The following is a 26,459-nucleotide window of genomic DNA, read 5'->3' on the forward strand; positions in this document are numbered from 1 at the left end:
ACGACTGTTATTTATGTGACTTACTTGATGTTAAAAAGAGTTATTAAACGCAATAACTTGCGAAAAACAACTCCTTGCAGTCTTGCGCTGTCTGCTGTCTTTTTTCCGTGTCTTGTTACACACTCGAACTGTCAAATACACACAAAGTTTTGTCGAAATGGCTGTCTTGATGAGTATTCATGTAAACACCGTCGCTTATGCTTTAAGTGAACGATATCAGTTGGGGAAAGAAATAGATTTTACACATATCTATTTATCGAATATCGCATTATTTGACAAGAATACACTGCAAAAAATACTTTTCTTACTTAGTATTTTTGTCTTGTTTTCAGTCCAAATATCTAAAAAATCTTACATTAAGAAGCATTTACTTGACAAGCAAAAGTTTTTGTCTTGTTTTGGGGGAAAATAACAAAAAATTAAGTTGTCAACAAAAGTCAACAAAATAATGTTGTTTTCAGTTTGAATTAAGATTATTTTGCTTATAATCTTATAACAGTGACAGTGAGGGCTTTAGATCAATAATTAGATCAGTAATTTAGTTTAAATGGTTAATTTAGTTTATTAATTAGATTTATTTCGATGTTTAGTTGAAAAATTTTGTGTGAGAAAACCGTGAGAAAATTGTGATTTTAACGAAGGAACCGGGACGTGTGAGGGCGTCTCCTGTCAATGGCGTCATATCCGTGTTATCTCGGTTTCCACTTTTAATGTCGCAGAAACTGTCGTAGAGATGTGGATGACTGTGTAACGTCTTGCGCTGTTGTAGTTTCGCTCAAACGTTACGGACGTGGCAAGCAGACTTTAGAACAAATGAGAAATCAAAGGACCAGTATCGACGTGGCGTTTTCAAGATGGCGAGTTTTCGCAACAAACTCCGACTTGACAGAGACGCCGCTCATGTGCTTTATTACACAGGTGAGCTAATGTACATAAAACGAATCAATGTGATGTAGCTCAACACGATGAGATATGAGAATATCTCTCAACACACTCAATTCAGTTCATATAGTGTACACTGAGCAAAACAGCATCAAGTTTCCTCTCAGGTTTAATTGGTCAGATAATCTAAGATTAAAAAAAAAACATTTTACAATCACTCACTTATTCGGCTGATTTGGATGTTAAGTTTGTGAAGGAAATGATGGCGGCACAATAATCGATAAAATACGATTGATTGCACAGCCCGATGAGTGAGTTAAATATAACAGATTCAAGGGATATAAAACGTTATTTAATTTAGCTATCCTTTGAATGCACAGACTGAGAGAATATAACACTGACAGGTTTACGAAACAATTGACAGTGATTGTTTGACTTTTAACAAATACTTCGGTGAGTTTTTCCTAATGTTGGGATTCTCCGAGCGCAGAGCGGTAGGTGCTACACACAGAAGAAACACAACATTTGGGTGCAATTCCTATTTTTATGGATTGTAAACAAGACAAAAATACTGAGTAAGAAAAGCATTTTTTTGCAGTGACATTCAAACAAACCTCTTCAATCTTACTCTTTTTGAAGATATACCTCCATCCTCACTAACCAAAATATGTTCTAAGAGCGTGTTTATAAGAAGTTATTAAAACAAAATGTTCTCTAAATGTTCTAAAACAAGAAGTAACATTAATAAAAATTGCATGTTTTATTGTGCTAACGTTTTGAGAATCTTATTAAAGCCCAGATTACTTTTACTGAAATAATGTCATAACATTGAGAGAACGTTGACCGATTGACAATATTGGCAAATTGACGGCAAATTTTGAGGTCCTTAACGCTTCATTTTCCCCAAAAAAATCTCATATTTTCTTACAAACCAAACCAATACGAGCCAAATTGGTGACTAGTCATATAATACAATAGCTGTTGTTGTTGTCAAACAGTCAATTGTTATTCAAGTATTTTGCTTCTTCATTACTGAACACACAAGTCATCTATAAATACAGGTTAATTCATCTGATATCATAGTTAAGGCAACTCATGTGTTCTGCATTTCAGTGCATAAAGAAATCAATATATCAATCACATCAGAATAAAAGAGTTTGTTTGTTGATATAAACAGTGTGAACAGTGAGTACAGGCTACAGTCAGTGTATCTGATGATGTTAATGAAGAACTTAAAAACAACACACAAAACAAAAGATTGAATTCCTCTAATAAACGAGTCCAAGTTCCAAATTATGTTTACACCGGAGTTCGTGGGGAAATATGCCGTAAACACCGGCGCATTCTGAAGTTAGATTGCAGATTCGCGTCGATGATTTGTAGCGTTGCGTTGCGCGGCGAGTATTAATGCTCTATAGTCTCATTCATTCAGGACTGCCGTGTCCGATGCCTCGGAGCCTTTGGACTTACCGAGAAGCCTTTCGTATAAAGTAAGAGTGCGCGAACTCTAGGTTGTCGTCAAGCCAAGCCTCCATCATCCCTTCACTGTCCGGAGGATAGACCTCCATTCCGGCGACACACAGTCAGATCAGCCGCTGAATCTCATCCGCCCGCTCGCTCACTCTCTATCTGATCTTCAATCACACACACACACACACACACACACACACACACACACACACACACACACACACACACACACACACACACACACACACACACACACACACACACACACACACCTTCACTGCTCGCTCTCTCTCTCTCTCTCTCTCTCTCTCTCTCTCTCTCTCTCTCTCTCTCTCTCTCTCTCTCTCTCTCTCTCTCTCTCTCTCTCTCTCAGCGCCGCGCACTGCAAAAAAATGATTTTATTACTCAGTATTTTTGTCTTGTTTCCAGTCCAAATATCTAAAGATCCTTAAATCAAGATGATAAGTAAAATGACATTTTCTGGGAAATAAAATCAAATTGAAGTGAGTTTTTGCTTAAACCAAAGCAAAATCCGCCAGTCCCACATTAACAAATACTAGTATATTATAGTAAAATTTGTGTTTTTGAACCATACTATAGTAAATACACTACAGTAAATTGTAGTATAGTTTAACAATTGGCTATAGTTAATACTACATAAGGCTGTAGTATAAATTGACAAAGTGTAGTAAATATTACAATATACTACAATTTACTGTATTATATTGGTTCAAAAACTAGTACACTGCAAAAAATGCTCTTCTTATTTAGTAGCTTTTTCTTGTTTCCAGTCCAAATATCGGATCATTCTTAAATCAAGGTGCATTTACTAGATGTAAAATGACATAAGACATTTTTTCTCGTTTTCTGAAAAAAAAAAAAAAAAAAAATCGAAAGTGAGTTTTTTCTTAAAACAAGCAAAATGATCTGCAATGGTGTCTGTGTTTGGGACAGAAACAAGAAACAAGATTTCAATCAGAAACAAGATTATTTTTCTCACCCCATTGGCAGATAATTTTGCTTGTTTTAAGCAAAAACTCACTTCATTTCGACCCCCCCCCCCCCCCAGGAAACAAGAAAAAATGTCTTATGTCATTTTCCTTCTCTACTAAATGCATATAGATTTAAGAATTTTTAGATATTTAGATTAGAAACAAGACAAAATGACTAAGTAAGAAGAGCATTTTTTTGCAGTGTACTCACTAGAGTAATTGTACAATATACTATAGTATTTTTTTCATGTGGGATGGGGTAAGAAAAATAATCTGGTTTCTGTGCCAAACACAGACACCATTGGTGGATCATTTTGCTTGTTTTAAGCCAAAATCTCTTCATTTTGATTTTTTTTCCAGAAAACAAAGAAAAATGTCTTATGTATCTTTACTAATTTAGTAAAAGCATCTTGATTTAAGAATCTTTAGATATTTGAACTGGAAACATGAGAAAAATACTGAGTAAGAAAAGCATTTTTTTGAAGTGACATTCAAACAAATCTCTTAAATCTTACACTTTTTGAAGATATACCTCCATCCCGCTAATCATGATATGTTATAAGAGCGAGAAGTTATTAAAACAAAATGTTCTCTAAAGCAAGAAGTAACATTTAAAAATCATTAGACCAACGTTTTATTGTGCTAACGTTTTGAGAATCTTATTAAAGCCTTGATGACTTTTACTGAAATTATGTCTGTTCATAACATTGAGAGAACGTTGACAGAACATTAGTTCTAAGTATGTATGATATGATTATACAGCATTAATATACTACACATGAACAAATGTGGCTAAAATATTATAAGACTGAAAAAAATAATAATTAAAGCCGCCATGTTGTTAAACGATTATGATTTCACATAGTAAAAATAATAGTATTTTTGTGAAGCCATTGTTGGTCATGACATCACATTTTTATCGTCTTTTGCACTTATTTGATGTAAAATGATACGTTTGACTGCCATTTGATATTCAGAAATACATTCCTCACAACCCTTTCATCCATAAATCAATATCTCCAAGACACCATATGGGAAGTTGGCATGACATGTCAATTAGTGACTGCAGTGTCACTTAATCAACATTTCACAAGTATTACACTGCAAATGCTTTTCTTACTTAGTATTTTTGTCTTGTTTTCAGTCCAAATATCTAAAAAATCTTACATTAAGAAGCATTTACTAGACAAGCAAAAGTTTTTGTCTTGTTTTGGGGGAAAATAACTCAAATGAAGGGAGTTTTTGCTTAAAACAAGCAAAATAATCTGCCAATGGGGTAAGCAAAATAATCTTAATTCAAACAGAAAACAACATTATTTTGCTTACCCCATTGGTAGATTATTTTGCTTATTTTAAGCAAAAACGCCCTTCATTTTGAGTTATTTTCCCCCAAAACAAGACTAAAACTTTTGCTTGTCTAGTAAATGCTTCTTAATGTAAGATTTTTTAGATATTTGGACTGAAAACAAGACAAAAATACTAAGTAAGAAAAGCATTTTTTGCAGTGTACATTCAGTATTATTATGCATGCAGGTTTTAATAAACACAGCATGGAATACCTTAAAATTTTAGCACAAAATATTACAAAAATGCCATTAGACTTCATTACTGAAAGAACAACACTGAGAGCCCTTACCAGACATTGGTCCCTTTGAATTTGTTTGCTAACCTCATGCCTATTATTGGGCAGCGAGCCGTCCCACTCCTCCATCTCTGAGCACAGTGGTGTAGCTTTACCAGCAGATGGTGCCTCCGTCTCTCCTGGGACAGCGGACACCACATGAGCATATGCGCTCTCTCGGGGAAAACGTGAGTCTATTGTAAACAGGGTGGCCTGGGTGAGCTAATGACAGTCTCTGGAGAGCCGGCTGTATTGGAAAAGGTTTCAATAAAACATTTCTGCAGTTTGTTCCTCAATGGCTTGCGACTCATGATGGGATTCCTGCTTGCTCCACATGAGACTTTCACAACCGTCTGTCCCCAAACGAGATGTGCAGAGACACTGTCCAGATGTGGTCCCTGTAAGCTAAACCACTCGCTTCGCCCTTCAGCCATAAGTCAAACAACACTCTCTTCCAGCCCATAATTCCCCGCACTACATTAAACAGCTCAGCCGCTATTGTAAACCCAGCGGCCGGTGGCGTGGAGGAGCGCTGCGGATGGAGAGACGTCCCAGTGGAAACAATTTTGAGTGCTTAGTTTGCTCAACAAGACAAATATGGCAGTAAAATCATTCATTAACCGCCGGTTTAATGGGGACGGAGAACCTCTTTAAACAATGATGGCCTAAAGAGAGAACGAGGGACTGGACGCAGGAAGTCAAACTAACCTGGAAATTCACAAATTGTGACGCCATGAGATCAGTTACTTGTTCGCCTATATGTCTTAAAGGGTTAGTTCACCCAAAAATGAAAATTACCCTCATGTGGTTGGACACCCGTCAGACCTCCGTTCATCTTCAGACACAAATGAAGATATTTTAGTGTAAATCTGATGCTCTGAAAGGCCTCCATTGGCTCAACTTTACACTCTCAAGACCCTTGAAAGACACTAAAGACTAAAGTTACAAAGTCCATCTCACTACAGCGGCTCTACAATAACTTTATGAAGACGAGAATAGTTTTTGTGCGCAAAAAAAACCCTAAATAACGACTTATATAGTGATGATGATTTCAAAACACGGCCTCATGAAGCTTCGAAGCGTTATGAATCAGTGAGTCGAATCATGATTCGGATCACGTGTCAAACCGCCAAACTGCTGAAAATTGGCGATCCAAACTGCTGATTCGACTCACTGATTCATAACGCTCCGAACCGCTGAATCGACTCAATGACTCATAACGCTCCGAACCGCTGAATCGACTCACTGTTTCATAACGCTCCGAACCGCTGAATCGACTCACTAACTCATAACGCTCCGAACCGCTGAATCGACTCACTGATTCATAACGCTCCGAACCGCTGAATCGACTCAATGACTCATAACGCTCCGAACCGCTGAATCGACTCAATGACTCATAACGCTCCGAACCGCTGAATCGACTCACTGTTTCATAACACTCCGAACCGCTGAATCGACTCACTAACTCATAACGCTCCGAACCGCTGAATCGACTCACTGATTCATAACGCTCCAAACCGCTGAATCGACTCACTGATTCATAACGCTCTGAACCGCTGATTCGACTCACTGATTCATAACGCTCCGAACCGCTGAATCGACTCACTGATTCATAACGCTCCGAACCGCTGAATCGACTCACTGATTCATAACGCTCCGAACCGCTGAATCGACTCACTGATTCATAACGCTCCGAACCGCTGAATCGACTCACTGATTCTTAACGCTCCGAACCGCTGATTCGACTCACTGATTCATAACGCTCCGAACCGCTGAATCGACTCACTGATTCATAACGCTCCGAACCGCTGAATCGACTCACTGATTCATAACGCTCCGAACCGCTGAATCGACTCACTGATTCATAACGCTCCGAACCGCTGAATCGACTCACTGATTCATAACGCTTCGAAGCTTCATGATGCCGTGTTTTGAAATCATCATCACTATATAAGTCGTTATTTAGGGTTTTTTTGCGCACAGGAACTATTCTCGTCTTCATAAAGTTATTGTAGAGCCGCTGTAGTGAGATGGACTTTGTAACTTTAGTCTTTAGTGTCTTTTAAGGGTCTTGAGAGTGTAAAGTTGAGCCAATGGAGGCCTTTCAGAGCATCAGATTTACACTAAAATATCTTCATTTGTGTCTGAAGATGAACGGAGGTCTGACGGGTGTCCAACCACATGAGGCTCAGTCATTAATGACACAATTTACAGTTTTGGGTGAACTAACCCTTTAACAATCCCTTCTATGATATCCAGAGGAAGTGCATGCGGACATAATTCCCAATTTAAGGAAATATGTATTGACCATCCCCAGTATGTTATCCATGTTTTAAATGACACATTACTGTTATGGTTTAGTGGGAAGAGGTGAGGATCTAATTGCAGCAGTTTATTAAAACCCTCATCTTTCCCTCGGGTCATTTTGACACAAAACTCATTTTTAAATCTACACTGTGATATTTTCCCCCATCTAGTGGTGAACTTGTATATGACCATCCAGTGAATATTAGTTTCTGTTTCTCTCAATTCCGATTTCGTTTTAACTCCTACGGTGGCCGATTTAGTCCAAGATTAATATGGCTTCCAGTTGGACCTCGTCCACATTGGACACGGTGCCATCGAGTGTTAAAACGCCAAAGGCGAAGCTTGAATTCACGGGTATGTCCCTCTTTGGCTAATGTACTTTCAAGATGGAGGGGCAACATGGCGACCGGCATTCGAACCCTCACCCGTATGTGTTTACAATGGCATATTATAAACTTACGAGAATACTTTATTACTTGAAAGAAGTAAATATACATTAATGAGCACATATATTTGTGAAAGAACTAAGTGTTTTTAGCTAAGAATAAACTAAAAAAGTTACACAGTGTAGCTTTAAATTTAGTTAAAAAATTACAATTTTTACATTTAGTGGCCCAAGACCTTAGGACTTTTGCTGAACTTGAATCACGAATACACACACACACACACACACACAAAATTGACTGGATTTGAGGAGTTTATGTGGCTGTAATAAAAAAAAGTATGAAATCCTTCCCTCATGGGTCAATTTGTCCCCTTTTAGGAATGAAAAGAATGCGAGGAATGCTTCAGCACACATGCTTAAACTTCACCAAAAATGATTGTATAATGTCTGAATGCATTCTGAAGAGAAACTGACTTTAGGACCCAGCATACAGCCAATCGAGCATCTGTGCTGAACAAACAAGTCCGATCCATGGAGGCCCCACCTCGCAACTTACAGGACTTAAAGGATCTGCTGCTAACATCTTGGTGCCAGATACCACAGCACAGCTTCAGGGGTCTAGAGGAGTCCATGCCTCCACGGGTCACCAACACAATATTAGGAAGGTGGTCATAATGTTATGCCTGATCGGTGTATATAGGAAAGCAAGAGGCTAACCAAACACAGGTGCGGGTAATCAATAACAAGGGGGACTTGTGTCCGAAATCACCCCTTTTGCCCTTAAATAGGGCACACAGCCGTTTTTAGTGTTGTCCGAAACCATAGTGGACGTTAAGTGCACTCATTCAATCCCATAATGCACCGCAACGACTAGTGAATACCCATAATGCACTGTGAGAGTTGCGTCGAATGAATACCCGCATCTGACCAGAAGATGGCGCCGCAGTGAACTGCATTAGTGAGTTCGGACAGCTCAAGTAAAACACAGGAAAAGAAAACAGAACAAAAGGAACAGAAAATACACTTCAAAATAAAAGCCCCAGAACACAAAGTGTGTTGTGTTTAAGAGTTGAAGTGAACAATCATTTTCTGACAGGACATTATCGGGTTTGCTTACAATGAGTGAAACGTTTTTACAGTTCAACATTATTATTGGGTAATTAATTGAATTATGGTCAGATCTGATCCCGATTTAAGGCGCGAGTCACAATAGGAAGGTTTGTGAGTATATGTTATTATTTTAATTAAATATTTATATATAAATTATTATTATTATTCATATATTTTTATTATATTTCAGAGACCACAAAAAGTTCGATTACATGGTGCGTATTTTCTCATGTTTTCTCATTTCTAATGCCCATTTTCTAAATATTGTTATCAGAAAAAAACATAAATACTGTTATTATTTATTCCTTTAGATCACAAAACGTTCCAATGCTTTGTCTTTAACCTCTTAACTGTCATCGGCTGGCGGGACGCCTCACGCTCTTTTTTGATCACCTTTTTTCGTAGCATATATTTTAGTAATTATTATAAATAAGGTATCATTCGAAAGCTTACGAACTCAAAATTCATCCTGTGAAAACCGTTTTTGAAATCAGACGTTGCGTTACCATGGAAACGGCTCTCTAAATTCTTCTAGTGGCTCCTCCCTCTAGTGGGCGGCGTCATGTTTCGTATTACAAAATGTATTTTAACTACTTTATAATCAAAATCTTTTCTAATCTTGACAAGACGCATATCGTCGGAAAGGTCTGAGTCTCAAGGGTCCTTATTTGGGGACTGTTTTGTGATGGAAGTGATATTTGGACAGAAATTTACAGGAAAAAACAAACAATGGAAAGTGTATGACACCCGGTGGCTGTTTCTGGTACAGCGCTTAAACAAAATCTCATGGGGACTTAAATTTTTGTGATATCAACTTCAAATTTGGAACACAACTTGGTTAGAGATATGGCTTTGATTTTATAATAATTTTATAGTAAAATATTTTTTAAAATATATATATTTTATATCAAATAAAAATATTTATTACAGTATTTTTCATTTACAGTAAATTTAAACTTCCATAACTTTTTCATACCTTCATATTTTGAAATGTTTCAGCAATAATCCTCTGAGTGTCATCTTTAAAACAAAACCAAACTTCTATAAACCAAACCAAAAGCATTTTTGAATTACAGCCCTTTAAGTTTGGATAGTGCATTTTCATGACTATTTTCCAAAAGGGGGGTGACAGTTAAGGGGTTAAGTTCAAAAAGATAAAGATAAACATCATCAGATTTCCCTTTTGATTCAATACACATGACCAACACATCTGGAGAGTTAAAGGGATAGTTCACTCACAAATGTCATTCCAAACCTCTGCAGAACATAAACGAATATAAACACTGCTTTTACTATTATAGAACTATTCCTTTAACCGTTCCGATTATTAATGCCCTGTTTATGCCATGACATGCACATCAACACCTGCAGGCATATTTACCTCCAGCATGCACAGAACCTCCTGAATATCACATCTCCTCTCAGACCATGAAGGGCTCAGAAGTTTGAGAGAAATCTGCAGCGGTAGAAACCCTTCCCAGTGAGCGTCTCTGAGCTCCGGCTGAGCAGTGCTGGAGGTGTGGAGGCTTTCAGGGGGTTGAGTCTCTCTTTCTGAGCTTGACAAACCACAGAGCTTTCCCTGGTAAACATCACGAAGGTCTAGCAAGACTTGGAATAAACACAAAGGAAAGTGTGCAAGGGGAGGGTTTAGCCTGATCCCTGATACTCGTGTTATGAGATGAATATATGACAGGATGTCTGAGCTGAGCTGTTTCTGCCCGATGCAAAACACTTCTTTAATAATGTTTAAACCTGAATCTCTTATGCTACTGTACATTAACTTGCATGATCAAGTTATATGCACTATATAGGGGATAGGGAACGATCAGACTGTGCACTATATAGGGGATAGGGAATGATCAGACTGTGCACTATATAGGGGATAGGGAACGATCAGACAGTGCATTATATAGGGGATAGAGAACGATCAGACAGTGCACTATATAGGGGATAGGGAATGATCAGACTGTGCACTATATAGGGGATAGGGAACGATCAGACAGTGCACTATATAGGGGATAGGGAACGATCAGACTGTGCACTATATAGGGGATAGGGAACGATCAGACTGTGCATTATATAGGGGATAGGGAATGATCAGACTGTGCATTATATAGGGGATAGGGAACGATCAGACAGTGCACTATATAGGGGATAGGGAATGATCAGACAGTGCATTATATAGGGGATAGGGAACGATCAGACAGTGCACTATATAGGGGATAGAGAACGATCAGACAATGCATTATATAGGGGATAGGGAATGATCAGACAGTGCACTATATAGGGGATAGGGAATGATCAGACAGTGCACTATATAGGGGATAGGGAACGATCAGACAGTGCATTATATAGGGAATAGGGAATGATCAGACAGTGCACTATATAGGGGATAGGGAACGATCAGACAGTGCATTATATAGGGAATAGGGAATGATCAGACAGTGCACTATATAGGGGATAGGGAACGATCAGACAGTGCATTATATAGGGAATAGGGAATGATCAGACAGTGCACTATATAGGGGATAGGGAACGATCAGACAGTGCACTATATAGGGGATAGGGAACGATCAGACTGTGCACTATATAGGGGATAGGGAAAGATCAGACAGTGCATTATATAGGGGATAGGGAACGATCAGAAAGTGCACTATATAGGGGATAGAGAATGATCAGACAGTGTATTATACAAGGGATAGGGAACGATCAGACAGTGCACTATATAGGGGATAGGGAAAGATCAGACAGTGCACTATATAGGGGATAGGGAAAGATCAGACAGTGCACTATATAGGGGATAGGGAAAGATCAGACAGTGCATTATATAGGGGATAGGGAACGATCAGACAGTGCACTATATAGGGGATAGGGAAAGATCAGACAGTGCACTATATAGGGGATAGGGAACGATCAGACAGTGCACTATATAGGGGATAGGGAAAGATCAGACAGTGCACTATATAGGGGATAGGGAACGATCAGACAGTGCACTATTTAGGGGATAGGGAAAGATCAGACAGTGCACTATATAGGGGATAGAGAACGATCAGACAGTGTATTATATAAGGGATAGGGAACGATCAGACAGTGCACTATATAGGGTATAGGGAAAGATCAGACAGTGCACTATATAGGGGATAGGGAACGATCAGACAGTGCACTATATAGGGGATAGGGAAAGATCAGACAGTGCATTATATAGGGGATAGGGAACGATCAGACTGTGCACTATATAGGGGATAGAGAACGATCAGACAGTGCATTATATAGGGGATAGGGAACGATCAGACTGTGCACTATATAGGGGATAGAGAACGATCAGACAGTGCATTATATAGGGGATAGGGAACGATCAGACAGTGCATTATATAGGGGATAGGGAACGATCAGACAGTGCACTATATAGGGGATAGGGAACGATCAGACAGTGCACTATATAGGGGATAGGGAACGATCAGACAGTGCATTATATAGGGGATAGGGAACGATCAGACAGTGCATTATATAGGGGATAGAGAACGATCAGACAGTGCATTATATAGGGGATAGGGAACGATCAGACAGTGCATTATATAGGGGATAGGGAACGATCAGACAGTGCACTATATAGGGGATAGGGAACGATCAGACAGTGCATTATATAGGGGATAGGGAACGATCAGACAGTGCACTATATAGGGGATAGGGAACGATCAGACAGTGCATTATATAGGGGATAGGGAACGATCAGACAGTGCATTATATAGGGGATAGGGAACGATCAGACAGTGCACTATATAGGGGATAGGGAATGATCAGACAGTGCACTATATAGGGGATAGGGAATGATCAGACAGTGCATTATATAGGGGATAGGGAACGATCAGACAGTGCATTATATAGGGGATAGAGAACGATCAGACAGTGCATTATATAGGGGATAGGGAACGATCAGACAGTGCATTATATAGGGGATAGGGAACGATCAGACAGTGCACTATATAGGGGATAGGGAACGATCAGACAGTGCATTATATAGGGGATAGAGAACGATCAGACAGTGCATTATATAGGGGATAGGGAACGATCAGACTGTGCACTATATAGGGGATAGGGAATGATCAGACAGTGCACTATATAGGGGATAGGGAATGATCAGACAGTGCATTATATAGGGGATAGGGAACGATCAGACTGTGCACTATATAGGGTATAGAGAACGATCAGACAGTGCATTATATAGGAGATAGGGAACGATCAGACTGTGCACTATATAGGGGATAGAGAACGATCAGACAGTGCATTATATAGGGGATAGGGAACGATCAGACTGTGCACTATATAGGGGATAGAGAACGATCAGACAGTGCATTTTATAGGGGATAGGGAACGATCAGACTGTGCACTATATAGGGGATAGAGAACGATCAGACAGTGCATTATATAGGGGATAGGGAACGATCAGACAGTGCATTATATAGGGGATAGGGAACGATCAGACAATGCATTATATAGGGGATAGGGAACGATCAGACAATGCATTATATAGGGGATAGGGAACGATCAGACAGTGCACTATATAGGGGATAGGGAACGATCAGACAGTGCATTATATAGGGGATAGGGAACGATCAGAGAGTGCATTATATAGGGGATAGGGAACGATCAGACAATGCATTATATAGGGGATAGGGAACGATCAGACAATGCATTATATAGGGGATAGGGAACGATCAGACAGTGCACTATATAGGGGATAGGGAACGATCAGACAGTGCATTATATAGGGGATAGAGAACGATCAGACAGTGCATTATATAGGGGATAGGGAACGATCAGACTGTGCACTATATAGGGGATAGGGAATGATCAGACAGTGCACTATATAGGGGATAGGGAATGATCAGACAGTGCATTATATAGGGGATAGGGAACGATCAGACTGTGCACTATATAGGGTATAGAGAACGATCAGACAGTGCATTATATAGGAGATAGGGAACGATCAGACTGTGTATTATATAGGGGATAGGGATCGATCAGACAGTGCACTATATAGGGGATAGGGAACGATCAGACAGTGCACTATATAGGGGATAGGGAACGATCAGACAGTGCACTATATAGGGGATATGGAACGATCAGACAGTGCACTATATAGGGGATAGGGAACGATCAGACAGTGCATTATATAGGGGATAGGGAATGATCAGACTGTGCACTATATAGGGGATAGGGAACGATCAGAGAGTGCATTATATAGGGGATAGAGAAAGATCAGTCAGTGCATTATATAGGGCATAGGGAACGATCTGACATTGCATTATATAGGGGATAGGGGATGATCAGACAGTGCACTATATAGGGGATAGGGAACGATCAGACAGTGCATTATATGGGGATAGGGAACGATCAGACAGTGCACTATATAGGGGATAGGGAACGATCAGACAGTGCATTATATAGGGGATAGGGAACGATCTGACAGTGCACTATATAGGGGATTGAGAATGATCAGACAGTGCACTATATAAGGGATAGGGAACGATCAGATAGTGCATTATATAGGGGATAGGGAACAATCTGACGGTGCACTATATAGGGGATTGAGAATGATCAGACAGTGCACTATATAGGGGATTGAGAATGATCAGACAGTGCACTATATAGGGGATAGGGAACGATCAGACAGTGCATTATATAGGGGATAGGGAACGATCACACAGTGCACTATATAGGGGATAGGGAATGACCAGACAGTGCACTATATAGGGGATAGGAAAGATCAGACAGTGCATTATATAGGAGATAGGGAACGATCAGACTGTGTATTATATAGGGGATAGGGAACGATCAGACAGTGCACTATATAGGGGATAGGGAACGATCAGACAGTGCACTATATAGGGGATAGGGAACGATCAGACAGTGCACTATATAGGGGATAGGGAACGATCAGACAGTGCATTATATAGGGGATAGGGAACGATCAGACTGTGCACTATATAGGGGATAGGGAACGATCAGAGAGTGCATTATATAGGAGATAGGGAACGATCAGACTGTGTATTATATAGGGGATAGGGAACGATCAGACAGTGCACTATATAGGGGATAGGGAATGATCAGACAGTGCACTATATAGGGGATAGGGAACGATCAGACAGTGCACTATATAGGGGATAGGGAACGATCAGACAGTGCATTATATAGGGGATAGGGAACGATCAGACTGTGCACTATATAGGGGATAGGGAACGATCAGAGAGTGCATTATATAGGGGATAGAGAAAGATCAGTCAGTGCATTATATAGGGCATAGGGAACGATCTGACATTGCATTATATAGGGGATAGGGGATGATCAGACAGTGCACTATATAGGGGATAGGGAACGATCAGACAGTGCATTATATGGGGATAGGGAACGATCAGACAGTGCACTATATATGGCGGATAGGGAACGATCAGACAGTGCATTATATAGGGGATAGGGAACGATCTGACAGTGCACTATATAGGGGATTGAGAATGATCAGACAGTGCACTATATAAGGGATAGGGAACGATCAGATAGTGCATTATATAGGGGATAGGGAACAATCTGACGGTGCACTATATAGGGGATTGAGAATGATCAGACAGTGCACTATATAGGGGATAGGGAACGATCAGACAGTGCACTATATAGGGGATAGGGAACGATCAGACAGTGCATTATATAGGGGATAGGGAACGATCACACAGTGCACTATATAGGGGATAGGGAATGACCAGACAGTGCACTATATAGGGGATAGGGAACGATCAGACAGTGCACTATATAGGGGATAGGAAAGATCAGACAGTGCATTATATAGGGGATAGGGAATGATCAGACAGTGCACTATATAGGGGATAGAGAACGATCAGACAGTGCATTATATAGGGGATAGGGAATGATCAGACAGTGCACTATATAGGGGATAGAGAACGATCAGACAGTGCACTATATAGGGGATAGGGAATGATCAGACAGTGCACTATATAGGGGATAGGGAACGATCAGACAGTGCATTATATAGGGGATAGGGAATGATCAGACAGTGCACTATATAGGGGATAGAGAACGATCAGACAGTGCACTATATAGGGGATAGGGAACGATCAGACAGTGCACTATATAGGGGATAGGGAACGATCAGACAGTGCATTATATAGGGGATAGGGAATGATCAGACAGTGCATTATATAGGGGATAGGGAACGATCAGACAGTGCACTATATAGGGAATAGGGAATGATCAGACAGTGCATTATATAGGGGATAGGGAACGATCAGACAGTGCACTATATAGGGGATAGGGAATGATCAGACAGTGCACTATATAGGGGATAGGGAACGATCAGACAGTGCACTATATAGGGAATAGGGAATGATCAGACAGTGCATTATACAGGGGATAGGGGATGATCAGACAGTGCACTATATAGGGGACAGGGAACGATTGGTCCAGAGACACGATAGCACAGAGAGGATCTTGTGATTGAGTCACGCAGACCAGAAAACAAATTGGACCCGTTCTGTGAATTCTGCACAGAATACTCTATTTTAAAGCGATATGGAGGAGATTAGAAGGAAACTTCTGCTTTACTGAGCTCAACGGCTCTGGATGAGATGTGATATAAACTAAACACTATTAGCTATTTTTTTAAAAGGCGAGGAGCCGATCGATATGTCCTGTCTTCCTGTTCATGTTCACACCAGGAAAATTAACGTTATCGCTCTGTTTATTATAGTGCGCTGCAGTTTTATCGCCTGCCACTTTAAATGCTTGAGCTCGTAAAAGCAAGAATTTGTTTTTATCATTCATCAGCTGGGAAAAAATTCTTCTGACAGTAATTCCAACAATATCATGTCTCGTTATCGTTATAGACCTTATGCACCAGAGAAACAAGCACACAGCCATCTTTATAATATTGCCATTGAAATTCGTTTTTTTGCAACACAAGATCTATAGTTGTGAAAATGGGCGGGGCTACACAAGACATAGTTGTGGAAATGGGCGGGGCTACACAAGGCATATAGTTGTGAAAATGGGCGGGGCTACACAAGGTATATAGTTGTGAAAAGGGGCGGGCCTACACAAGGCATATAGTTGGAAAATGGGCGGGGCTACACAAGGCCTATAGTTGTGCTGTGTACTCTGCTATTCTTTTACATTTAGAATTTTTTTAGAACTATATCTGAATTGTTATAGTTTTCGTCTTTGGTGTAAACAAGCCTTTACTCTGGATATTGAGTCTTTACATTGTTTCCAATGGGAACAACAGTTGGATGTCTTCTAGACTTTGCTGTCTCTGGAAATGTGTTCAACATCCAATCCATCTTCTATGAAAGATGCTTGTCAAATCCCCAATTATCTCTGTGATTTATAACCATCTCCTCAGTTTAAACAGCTGTAAAAACGGGTGAGAAGTAGGTCTTTGCTAACAATAGAAGTACATCTGGAACACATTTATCGGTCCAAACGTTATTATATGGTTACCCCATTTTTTAAACTTTGTTTTTATGTTGAATAATGCAGATTATCAATGTATTATTTTCCTAAGCGTGTCCTTCATCTGCCTTCAAGGGCAATTTCCTCTGGCAAATGAGAGTTCTCAACATTTGCTGTTTATCACGAAAAACAAACCATGCAGACAAGACAGAAAGACAGTTTAAGGAGTTTTTCTGCTCTGATGGTGTACAGGTATTCCTCTGTGCAAGCGGCTCATTCAGGGATGGAAAGCAGGAGCTGATTTCGGCGTGTGAAAACTCTTGATTTCCCTCAGGCGGTGTCCAAGATTTTGTCACGCTTCTTTCCACACACAAATACAGGCTAATATCCCATGAGTGTTGTTTCATGCTGTTCTTGTTTTGAGTAGTGATGAGAAGCTTAGTTTGTACAAGTGTAATCAAACACGTTACAAAACTATATTAAGCTGATGTAATTAAGCTGATGATTGGATTAGACGTGGGTTAGGATTTGACATCAGCAAAACAACACGAATACAGCAAGTAAATGAAGAACAAAGAATCCGGTGTTTCGCTTTTTTACGTTTTTTATTCAATACTGTAAATCTTATCATTACATATTATATTTTACACTCACCTACAGGATTATTAGGAACACCTGTTCAATTTCTCATTTATGCAATTATCTAATCAACCAATCACATGGCAGTTGCTTCAATGCCTTTAGGGGTGTGGTCCTGGTCAAGACAATCTCCTGAACTCCACACTGAATGTCAGAATGGGAAAGAAAGGTGATTTAAGACATTTTGAGCGTGGCTTGGTTGTTGGTGCCAGACGGGCCGGTCTGAGTATTTCACAATCTGCTCAGTTACTGGGATTTTCACGCACAACCATTTCTAGGGTTTACAAAGAATGGTGTGAAAAGGGAAAAGCATCCAGTATGCGGCAGTCCTGTGGGAGAAAATGCCTTGTTGATGCTAGAGGTCAGAGGAGAATGGGCCGACTGATTCAAGCTGATAGAAGAGCAACTTTGACTGAAATAACCACTCGTTACAACCGAGGTCTTCAGCAAAGCATTTGTGAAGCCACAACACACACAACCTTGAGGCGGATGGGCTACAACAGCAGAAGACCCCACCGGGTACCACTCATCTCCACTACAAATAGGAAAAAGAGGCGACAATTTGCACGAGCTCAACAAAATTGGACAGTTGAAGACTGTAAAAATGTTGCCTGGTCTGATGAGTTTGGATTTCTGTTGAGACATTCAGATGGTAGAGTCAGAATTTGGCATAAACAGAATGAGAACATGGATCCATCATGCCTTGTTCCCACTGTGCAGGCTGGTGGTGGTGGTGTAATGGTGTGGGGGATGTTTTCTTGGCACACTTTAGGCCTCTTAGTGCCAATTGGGCATGGTTTAAATGCCACGGCCTACCTGAGCATTGTTTCTGACCATGTCCATCCCTTTATGAGCACCATGTCCCCATCCTCTGATGGCTACTTCCAGCAGGATAATGCACCGTCACAAAGCTCCAATGTGGCGAGCAGCGAGGCCGAGGGACCGTGAGGGCGGGACGAGGCGGCGCTCATCAGAGAGGATGAGCGCCAGCTGCGAGCCGCAGCGATCTCGGCCCTTGCGGAGGAGTGAGGGAGTATAAAGGAGGAGCGACGACAGTGAGGGACGAGAGAGGACCAGGCCTGGACGTTTTTGTTATGTGCACGCTGCAGTCGTCCGCAAGGGGCTGCAGCCTTTTTGTTTTCATTTTGTGTTTGTGTGTGTGTAGGCGGCAGTCGACCGTGAGGGGCTGTCGCCGCCATTTTATTTTGTCTTTATTTTGATTAAACATTTTGAATTTTCGCCGGTTCCCGCCTCCTTCTTCCCGTACAAACAAGCTTTACTACATCCAATAATTTCAAATTGGTTTCTTGGACATGACAATGAGTTCACTGGACTAAAATGGCCGCCACAGTCACCAGATCTCAACCCAATAGAGCATCTTTGGGATGTGGTGGAACGGGAGCTTCGAGCCCTGGATGTGCATCCCACAAATCTCCATCAACTGCAAGATGCTCTCCTATCAATATGGGCCAACATTTCTAAAGAATGCTTTCAGCAGCTTGTTGAATAAATGCCACGTAGAATTAAGGCAGTTCTGAAGGCGAAAGGTCAAACACAGTATTAGTGTGTGTTCCTAATAATCCTTTAGGTGAGTGTTTTACAATGCTCTGGTATTCTGTGCAGGCATCAGCTTATATTAAAGCCCAAACACCTGTGCACATTTCTCACCAACACCTCAAAACTCGTACAGATCGGGGATTAAAGAAAATCCCACACATATTCACGACTTTGTGGTGCCGTTCATGTGCACTCAACTCGTAAATATGATCTTTTTATGACATGACTTGAACACCATTAGTCATTTCGGAGGAGATCGAAATGTGGAAAATTCACTCGAGTAGGATGAGCTTTTGAAAAATCACCCAAATATTGAAAGTGACCGTCATAATATGCCAGATAGAGAAGAAAATATGAATAAATGTCATCAATACAAGATGTCACAAGTCATATATTCATCCTCCGCAGTGGCTGGGGGGTATGATGAGCCAGGTCGGGCCTGGTTGACAAATAGGGAGACAGCGGATGCCAGACAGAATGTGTGTGAAGAGAGATAAGGACAGATTCACTGAGACAGCCGTGTTATTTTCTTGCTTTATTTCTTCAGAGAAGTAGATAAACCTTTCAGCATGTGGAATGACCTGCTTAGTGACTATCTTCACCCTCTGGGGTTCTTCATTTATGGGTCACACTCAGGACCTTCAAGTCAGAAATGACCCGGAGGGCGGGATTAAGATAAAAAATATTTGAGTAAAATCAATGAAATATATTTTTGTTCAATAATATTTTTTCTTTACTTTTTTGGTGTTTTGAGATAATTTTATGATCCATAACTAATATTTATGCAATGATTATGACCCATTTTTTCACATTGAATATAATAAAAAAATTATATATATATATATATATATATATATATATATATATATATATATATATATATATATATATATATATATATATATATATATATATATATATATATAATTTTTTTTTTTTTTATTAAAGCTGTATTTCATTTTAGAGTCAAGCCAGGCCTCATGAAAGCAATTTTTTAGATGAGATGGTGCCATCCGGTGGACACATTGAGCATTTTTATCACGCAATAGCACATTTTTACCACTAGAGTGGATCTTGCGTAATATACATTTTAAAAAAAAATCGTAGCTTCATCGAAATGGTCCGAAACTTGGTGACTTTATTGGTACTTGGTATATGAACACCCAAAAAAATTGGGGACAGGATTTGAGAAGTCTAAGTGGTCGTAAAAAAAAAAATCACACTCAGAACCTTCGGGTCAAAAATGACCCTCATAGGAAATGAATGGGAAATTGGCAAAAATATGAAAATAGGGGAGAACCGGGGCGAAAGTAACACGGGACGAAAGTAACAACGCGATTTTCTCCGAGCCCTGAATACATTTGCATTTCAAGATCTGACAGCATGTTCAGCAAACAGCCCTTGACGGATCTGCCAAATATCATGTGATTCCGCCATCGTTTCCCGCGGTTAGGTCCGAAATGCAGTTTTCAAGTACGGCAAGTAAATTAATGAAGCGGTACTTTTTTTTCTAATTACAAGTTGTTTCTTGTTTTATGTGTCACAGTAATGATCAATCTACAGGTTATTTTGTGCTGTTACACACCCTGAAGGTTTGTCTTTTCAGAGTTTTTCAGTATAAAAGTAAATCGTGTTTAAATGTCAGGACTTCCTGTCGGGACGAAAGTAACACTTGTTACTTTTGTCCTGCTATTATATATATATATATATATATATATATATATATATATATATATATATATATATATATATATATATATATATATATATATATATATATATATATATATATATATATATATATATATATATATATATATATATATATATATATATATATATATAATGCATATTATGCACATTACATAATTTAATAAAAATTTTATATTGTTCATACTGTTGAAGAAAAAATGTATCAAATAGATTGACATTGCAAATAAAAAATATTCTAAACAATTCAAGTTTGTCCTGTCATATTACATTTGAAACATTTGATGAACTTTAAGATATAAAATGAAAATGTAATTTAATATTTTTTTTGCAAAGATAAAGGACAAAATATGTTTGCAGTTACATATTAACAAGGTCATAGTCAGGTATGTTTAATAAAAACAATAGTAGCACCAAAAAATCTAGCTTGTATTGTTGTGTTACTTTCGTCCCACCTGATGGGGTCAAAAGTAACAATGTGCAGCTTATGTTCAAAGTGAAATTATACTGTAGTCGTTCTACATTTGTACAAAATACCACCTGCTCTTGATAGACCACACTTGTGAGTTATTGGCCACAGCAAAAACATATCTCGGTCTAAAACATTATCTTTTAAAATTACGATTTTCTGAAAAATGGTACTTTCGTCCCTGCTGTCCCCTACAGAGTTTTTTGTGCGTACAATCTACAAATCAGCCAGGATGCAGAAAAAAAAGGACTCAACAGTGAAGATCTCTAAAACATCAAGAGTGCAAAACAGACAAAAAAACTCACACACACTTATACACACAAAAACACACGCACACACAAATGAACGCGTGCCATTCCAAAAGCTAATTGTGTTTTTGTGTGTGTGTGTGAGAGAGTTTTTTTTTGTCTGTTTTGCACTCTTGATGTTTTAGAGATGTTTTTCAAATCCTGTCCCCAATTTTTTCGGGTGTTCATATACCAAGTACCAATAAAGTCACCAAGTTTCAGACCATTCCGATGAAACTACGATTTTTTTAAAAAAATTATGGAACGCTTCGGGTCATTTTTGACCCGAAGAACCCCAGAGGGTTAAAAAACTGTGAAGTGGAAATGGACAAGAATATGGCTTTTGAATAGTTTGTGCTGTTTAATAATCATGTGAAACTGAGCAAACTGGCAGTTCCAGTAGTAACTGAACTCTCTAGCATATATAAACCTTTGTCTGAACTCTGACTACCTATTTATCAATTAAAACATAGCCTTGGACTGTCAAGGAACTAATGGCCAAAGTATACTTTGGGCTTAACAGGCTAAAGAGTAAAATCACTCCGGATTGTTATTTTAAAGGACAAATTTGGAGGCCAAGTCAACACCTCAAACAATATGTTCACTTGCTGCCTAATATATCCCACCCACCGACAGATCATCAGTGTTCAATGTCAGTGGTCATAATGTTATGCCTGATCTGTGTATATATTCATTAATTTTAGATGGAATCAATGAAGGTCTTTATGTTCTACTTTGTGGGAAAAACTGATTTTAAAACTTGGCACTATTCTATGGTGTTTTGTAGTATGATTAGTTTCAGTCATGTGAAAAGTGGCTACACTTTATTTCGAGAGATCACTTTAGACATTCTACTAACTAGAAACAAATAAATATGTTTGAGAATAGGTTTAAAAAGAAATTTATTTGGGTTTAACAGTTGATCAGAAAGGATGGTGTTTTATACCATTATACAGAATTTGTTCATTTATAACATTTCAGTTGATCTTATTCAATATTATTTGGTTTTACACGCAATTAGAATGTAATAATAATAATTATTTTCAAACAGTTGAAGAATTTATTTGTATTAAGTTTCAGGACAAAGATTTCACAAGTTCTGGATGTTGAAATGTATACTTACTGGAATTCTCTATTATATCTTGATTGAAGTAAAATAAGACACCTCATAAGTATTGCATCACAATTAAAGGGAAAGAGGTTTCATATAATTTCAAGTGTACAGAGTTAAGTCAATAGTGGAACAGAGTTTTAAAGTGAACATGGAAGATTCCCCTGAGACAATTAATCACTTATTGTGTCCCAAGACACAAATGTTTCGGAAAGAACTCAATAATCTCTAACAAAGAACAGCTATGATTCTTCGAAGAAGTTGATGTTATGCTATAATGTTTTTCAAATGATGGTGATAAAATTCTATATTTGATTGAATTATTATAATTGCCCATTACTGTATTCATGAAGTAAAATATAATGGAAAAAAGCCACATTTTGAACTAATTAAAATTGATGTTAAAATATACACTATATTAGCAGAAGTATTGAGCCGCCCCTCCACATCCCTGAGTTCAGGTGTTCAATCCCTTCATGGCCACAGGGGGTTGTTTTAACCCAGCGGTTGGGTTAAATGTTTGCTTAAAACAACCCAATTGCTGGGTTTGTCCATTTTCAACCCAACTTCGGTTATTTTTAACTCAGTGTAGGCTTTTTTTTAATTACCCCTGACTTGGTAATATGTACTTTTGAACTAATATTAACCAGACAGTCTATACTCTACTGACTGCGCGCTGACATGTAGTTGCAAACTTACTTATAGTTAGTAGAACGTCTATAGTGATCTTTCGAAATGAAGTGAAACCAAAATTGTTGAGTACATTGTGCTTAAGTGCGTCATTTGTGGCACAACTTTTGATCCATTTTTAATATATAGAGAGGGGAACAAGACTTAAGACAGGACTCAAACTTGAAGCAGCTGCCCAAAAGGCTATGGTTTAACAGTGAAAATATTATTAACACATGACTTTTTCCAGATCTCAGAGAAGCCGAAATCCAGACAAAGATGCATTAATACCACACACAATTCATATTAAAGACAAATATTTGGAAGTTCAGAATTCAATCATTTTCCGGCTTCCATCAACAAATCTGCTCTCGGCGAAGCGTTTGCTCATCCCTTCGTGGGTTTATTTTTAGTAAGAGGCCTTTGGAATAACTCTTGCCTTGAAATGGAAATTTAAGATCAACACAATGAGAACTTGGCTCTGCAGCTCGATGTCCTGTGGGAATCTGTGACTTATGCAAGTACTCAGAATAATAATAAAAAAATAAAGCAATTCTTAAACATCCACCATACCACAAGGGGAACTCCAAATACTAACAGAGGAAACTGGATTTCCTCTGAAGGGATCTGTGTGAAATGACAGTTTCGTCTATAGTAACTTCAGAGTGTGTTTTAAGCACATAATGGGTCTGCTACTGTAAATGACGCATGCATTTATATGTGCCATAGTAGATTTGGAAATGCAAACGATAATAATAAGCATTTTAAAATGGGGTTAAATGGTTCATTGGGCAACCCAGTGCAGGAAATACTTACAAAGCTCTAACTTGTGTTAAAGTCTAGAGTGAGTGGAGATGCATGGCAGACACTGTTTCTTTAACTCTATTGACTTCATGCCTTTGCATAATAACACTTTCCCAATTAGCTAAACAAACCTCAGAGTTCAGCATCTTATTAAGAACAGCTCAGCCATGCATGGACATTTTTCACAGCACCAGTTACTGTAACTACGACCTGTTTTATGGCAAGAACTGCCTAATGATTACTTTTCATTTTCCACAAAACTACAGTATCAGGTTTGGAACGACATGCTTAGATATAGACTTAATAAAAGGTGACTGTTGTTGGTGAAGAGGGATGTTATCAGACTGGGACAGATGTTTTATGTCGGCTAAAATTACACATGACCCAGATCTTCCGCAGTGAGGACAGGGCTGTGGCTTTTGATTCTGTGTTTTGTTGATTGCTGTTGTTGTTGTTTTGAAGGAAATTGATACAAGTAGGGACAATGGGTCCAATTCAATAAGCATGCGCAAAATCTGCATACAAACTTTTTCACAAACAAATCTGGATCACCATAAATTTACGGGAAAAAAAATGTAGGAATAACTGAAATCACAAAAAATGTCGGTAACACTTTACATTAAGGTTCCCTTCATAAAGGGTTCATAAAGGTCTTTGTGTATTACTAATAACTCATTTACAAATACATTATAAATTGTTGATGAATAAAAAGAGTGACTTTAACGCAATACCTGCCAAATAGTGAGCCATTTTTAACTGCTTAATACATTTATTTAATCACACTTATTTAAATCAACCATTTACTAATGAGTTACAAACATTAATAACCTGTGAAAGTGAACCTTAATGTAAAGTGAAAACATGTGAACCATTTATTAATGAGTAACATGATTCACATGTGTTCACTTTACATTACGGTTCACTTTCACAGGTTATTAATGTTCGTAACTTATTAATAAATGGTTCACATGTTTACACTAAGGTTCACAAGTCACTAATATTGGAATTCATTGTTTTTTTCTTTTGATAATTTAATTTTGATAAACAAGAAGTTGATAGGCATAATGAGCTTTTTGTGGAACATCATCGGAGCAACTTTTGGTAAGGAACATTTTAAGAAAAGTGGCAGTCATTGATATATAAATGAGAAAACTACAAATACTACACCCTTCATTCTTACTATGATAGTCTATTTTTGCTGCATCATGAAATAAATCAGGAATCTGGTTTTGAGTTAAATAAGTGTGAATAAATAAATTTATTAAGCAGGTAAAAATGGCTCACTATTTGGCAGGTATTACGTTAAAGTCACCTTTTTATTCATGCAGTTATAACTTCTTATCAACGATTTATAATGCATTTGTAAATGAGTTATACTGTATATGTATATAACACATCAACTCTGAGGACAAAATGTTCACTTGCTGCCTAATATATCCCACCCACTAACAGGTGATGAAGAGATCATCAGTGCTATTCACTTCATAATGTTATGCCTGTTCGGTGTATTATATTATATTATGTTAATTGTATTTACAGCTGGCTAATGAGAGATCTGTATAAAATGTGTTTATTGTGTTTGAAATGGTTTTCAGGGACTCACTCGGATCTGATGAGTGCGTGTCTGTTTGGGTTCAGGGTTCAGTTTGAGCAGACGTTTTACACCATCATCACTGTCCTCGTCAGCATCTGCTCATATTCACCATCTCAATCATCCTCAAAACTATCATCTTCAACATTTTCATAATCAATATTCTGATCTCTGACAGCTTCTTCACCAGATCCACCATCAGTGACACTCATATTTGACTGCGTTTAGAACTTCACTGAGTTTTGCTGATGATATTTCCTATTCTTTTGTTTTTTACTGCCTGTGCTGACTATGAGTGTAACATTGCTTCATCAGTGTGTATCAGACATCGCCACCTTGAGGAATAAAGGTGAATCGCACTTATTCAGTCATCAAATATTCCATTTTTGAAGAAC

The 26,459-nt window shown here is 38.6% G+C and overlaps 1 protein-coding gene across 2 annotated transcripts in view; it reads right to left on the bottom strand.

The window, feature by feature from the left end:
• The window catches only part of pde5ab (phosphodiesterase 5A, cGMP-specific, b), a gene marked incomplete at its 5' end in the record, with an annotated part of 95,925 nt that overhangs the window by 65,664 nt on the left and 3,802 nt on the right, over positions 1 to 26,459 (bottom strand). The window contains one exon of one of the 2 annotated variants that reach the window (XM_079810946.1): positions 2,353 to 2,450. The exons of the other annotated variant lie outside the window; for it this stretch is intronic. Coding sequence (XP_079667072.1) covers positions 2,353 to 2,450 — 98 coding nt within the window. Of the gene's footprint in view, positions 1 to 2,352; positions 2,451 to 26,459 lie in introns of those variants that run through there. 2 annotated transcript variants of the gene reach the window in all.

The sequence above is a fragment of the Gobio gobio genome, assembly GCF_949357685.1.
Source record: "Gobio gobio genome assembly, chromosome: 2".
Lineage (NCBI taxonomy): Eukaryota > Metazoa > Chordata > Actinopteri > Cypriniformes > Gobionidae > Gobio > Gobio gobio.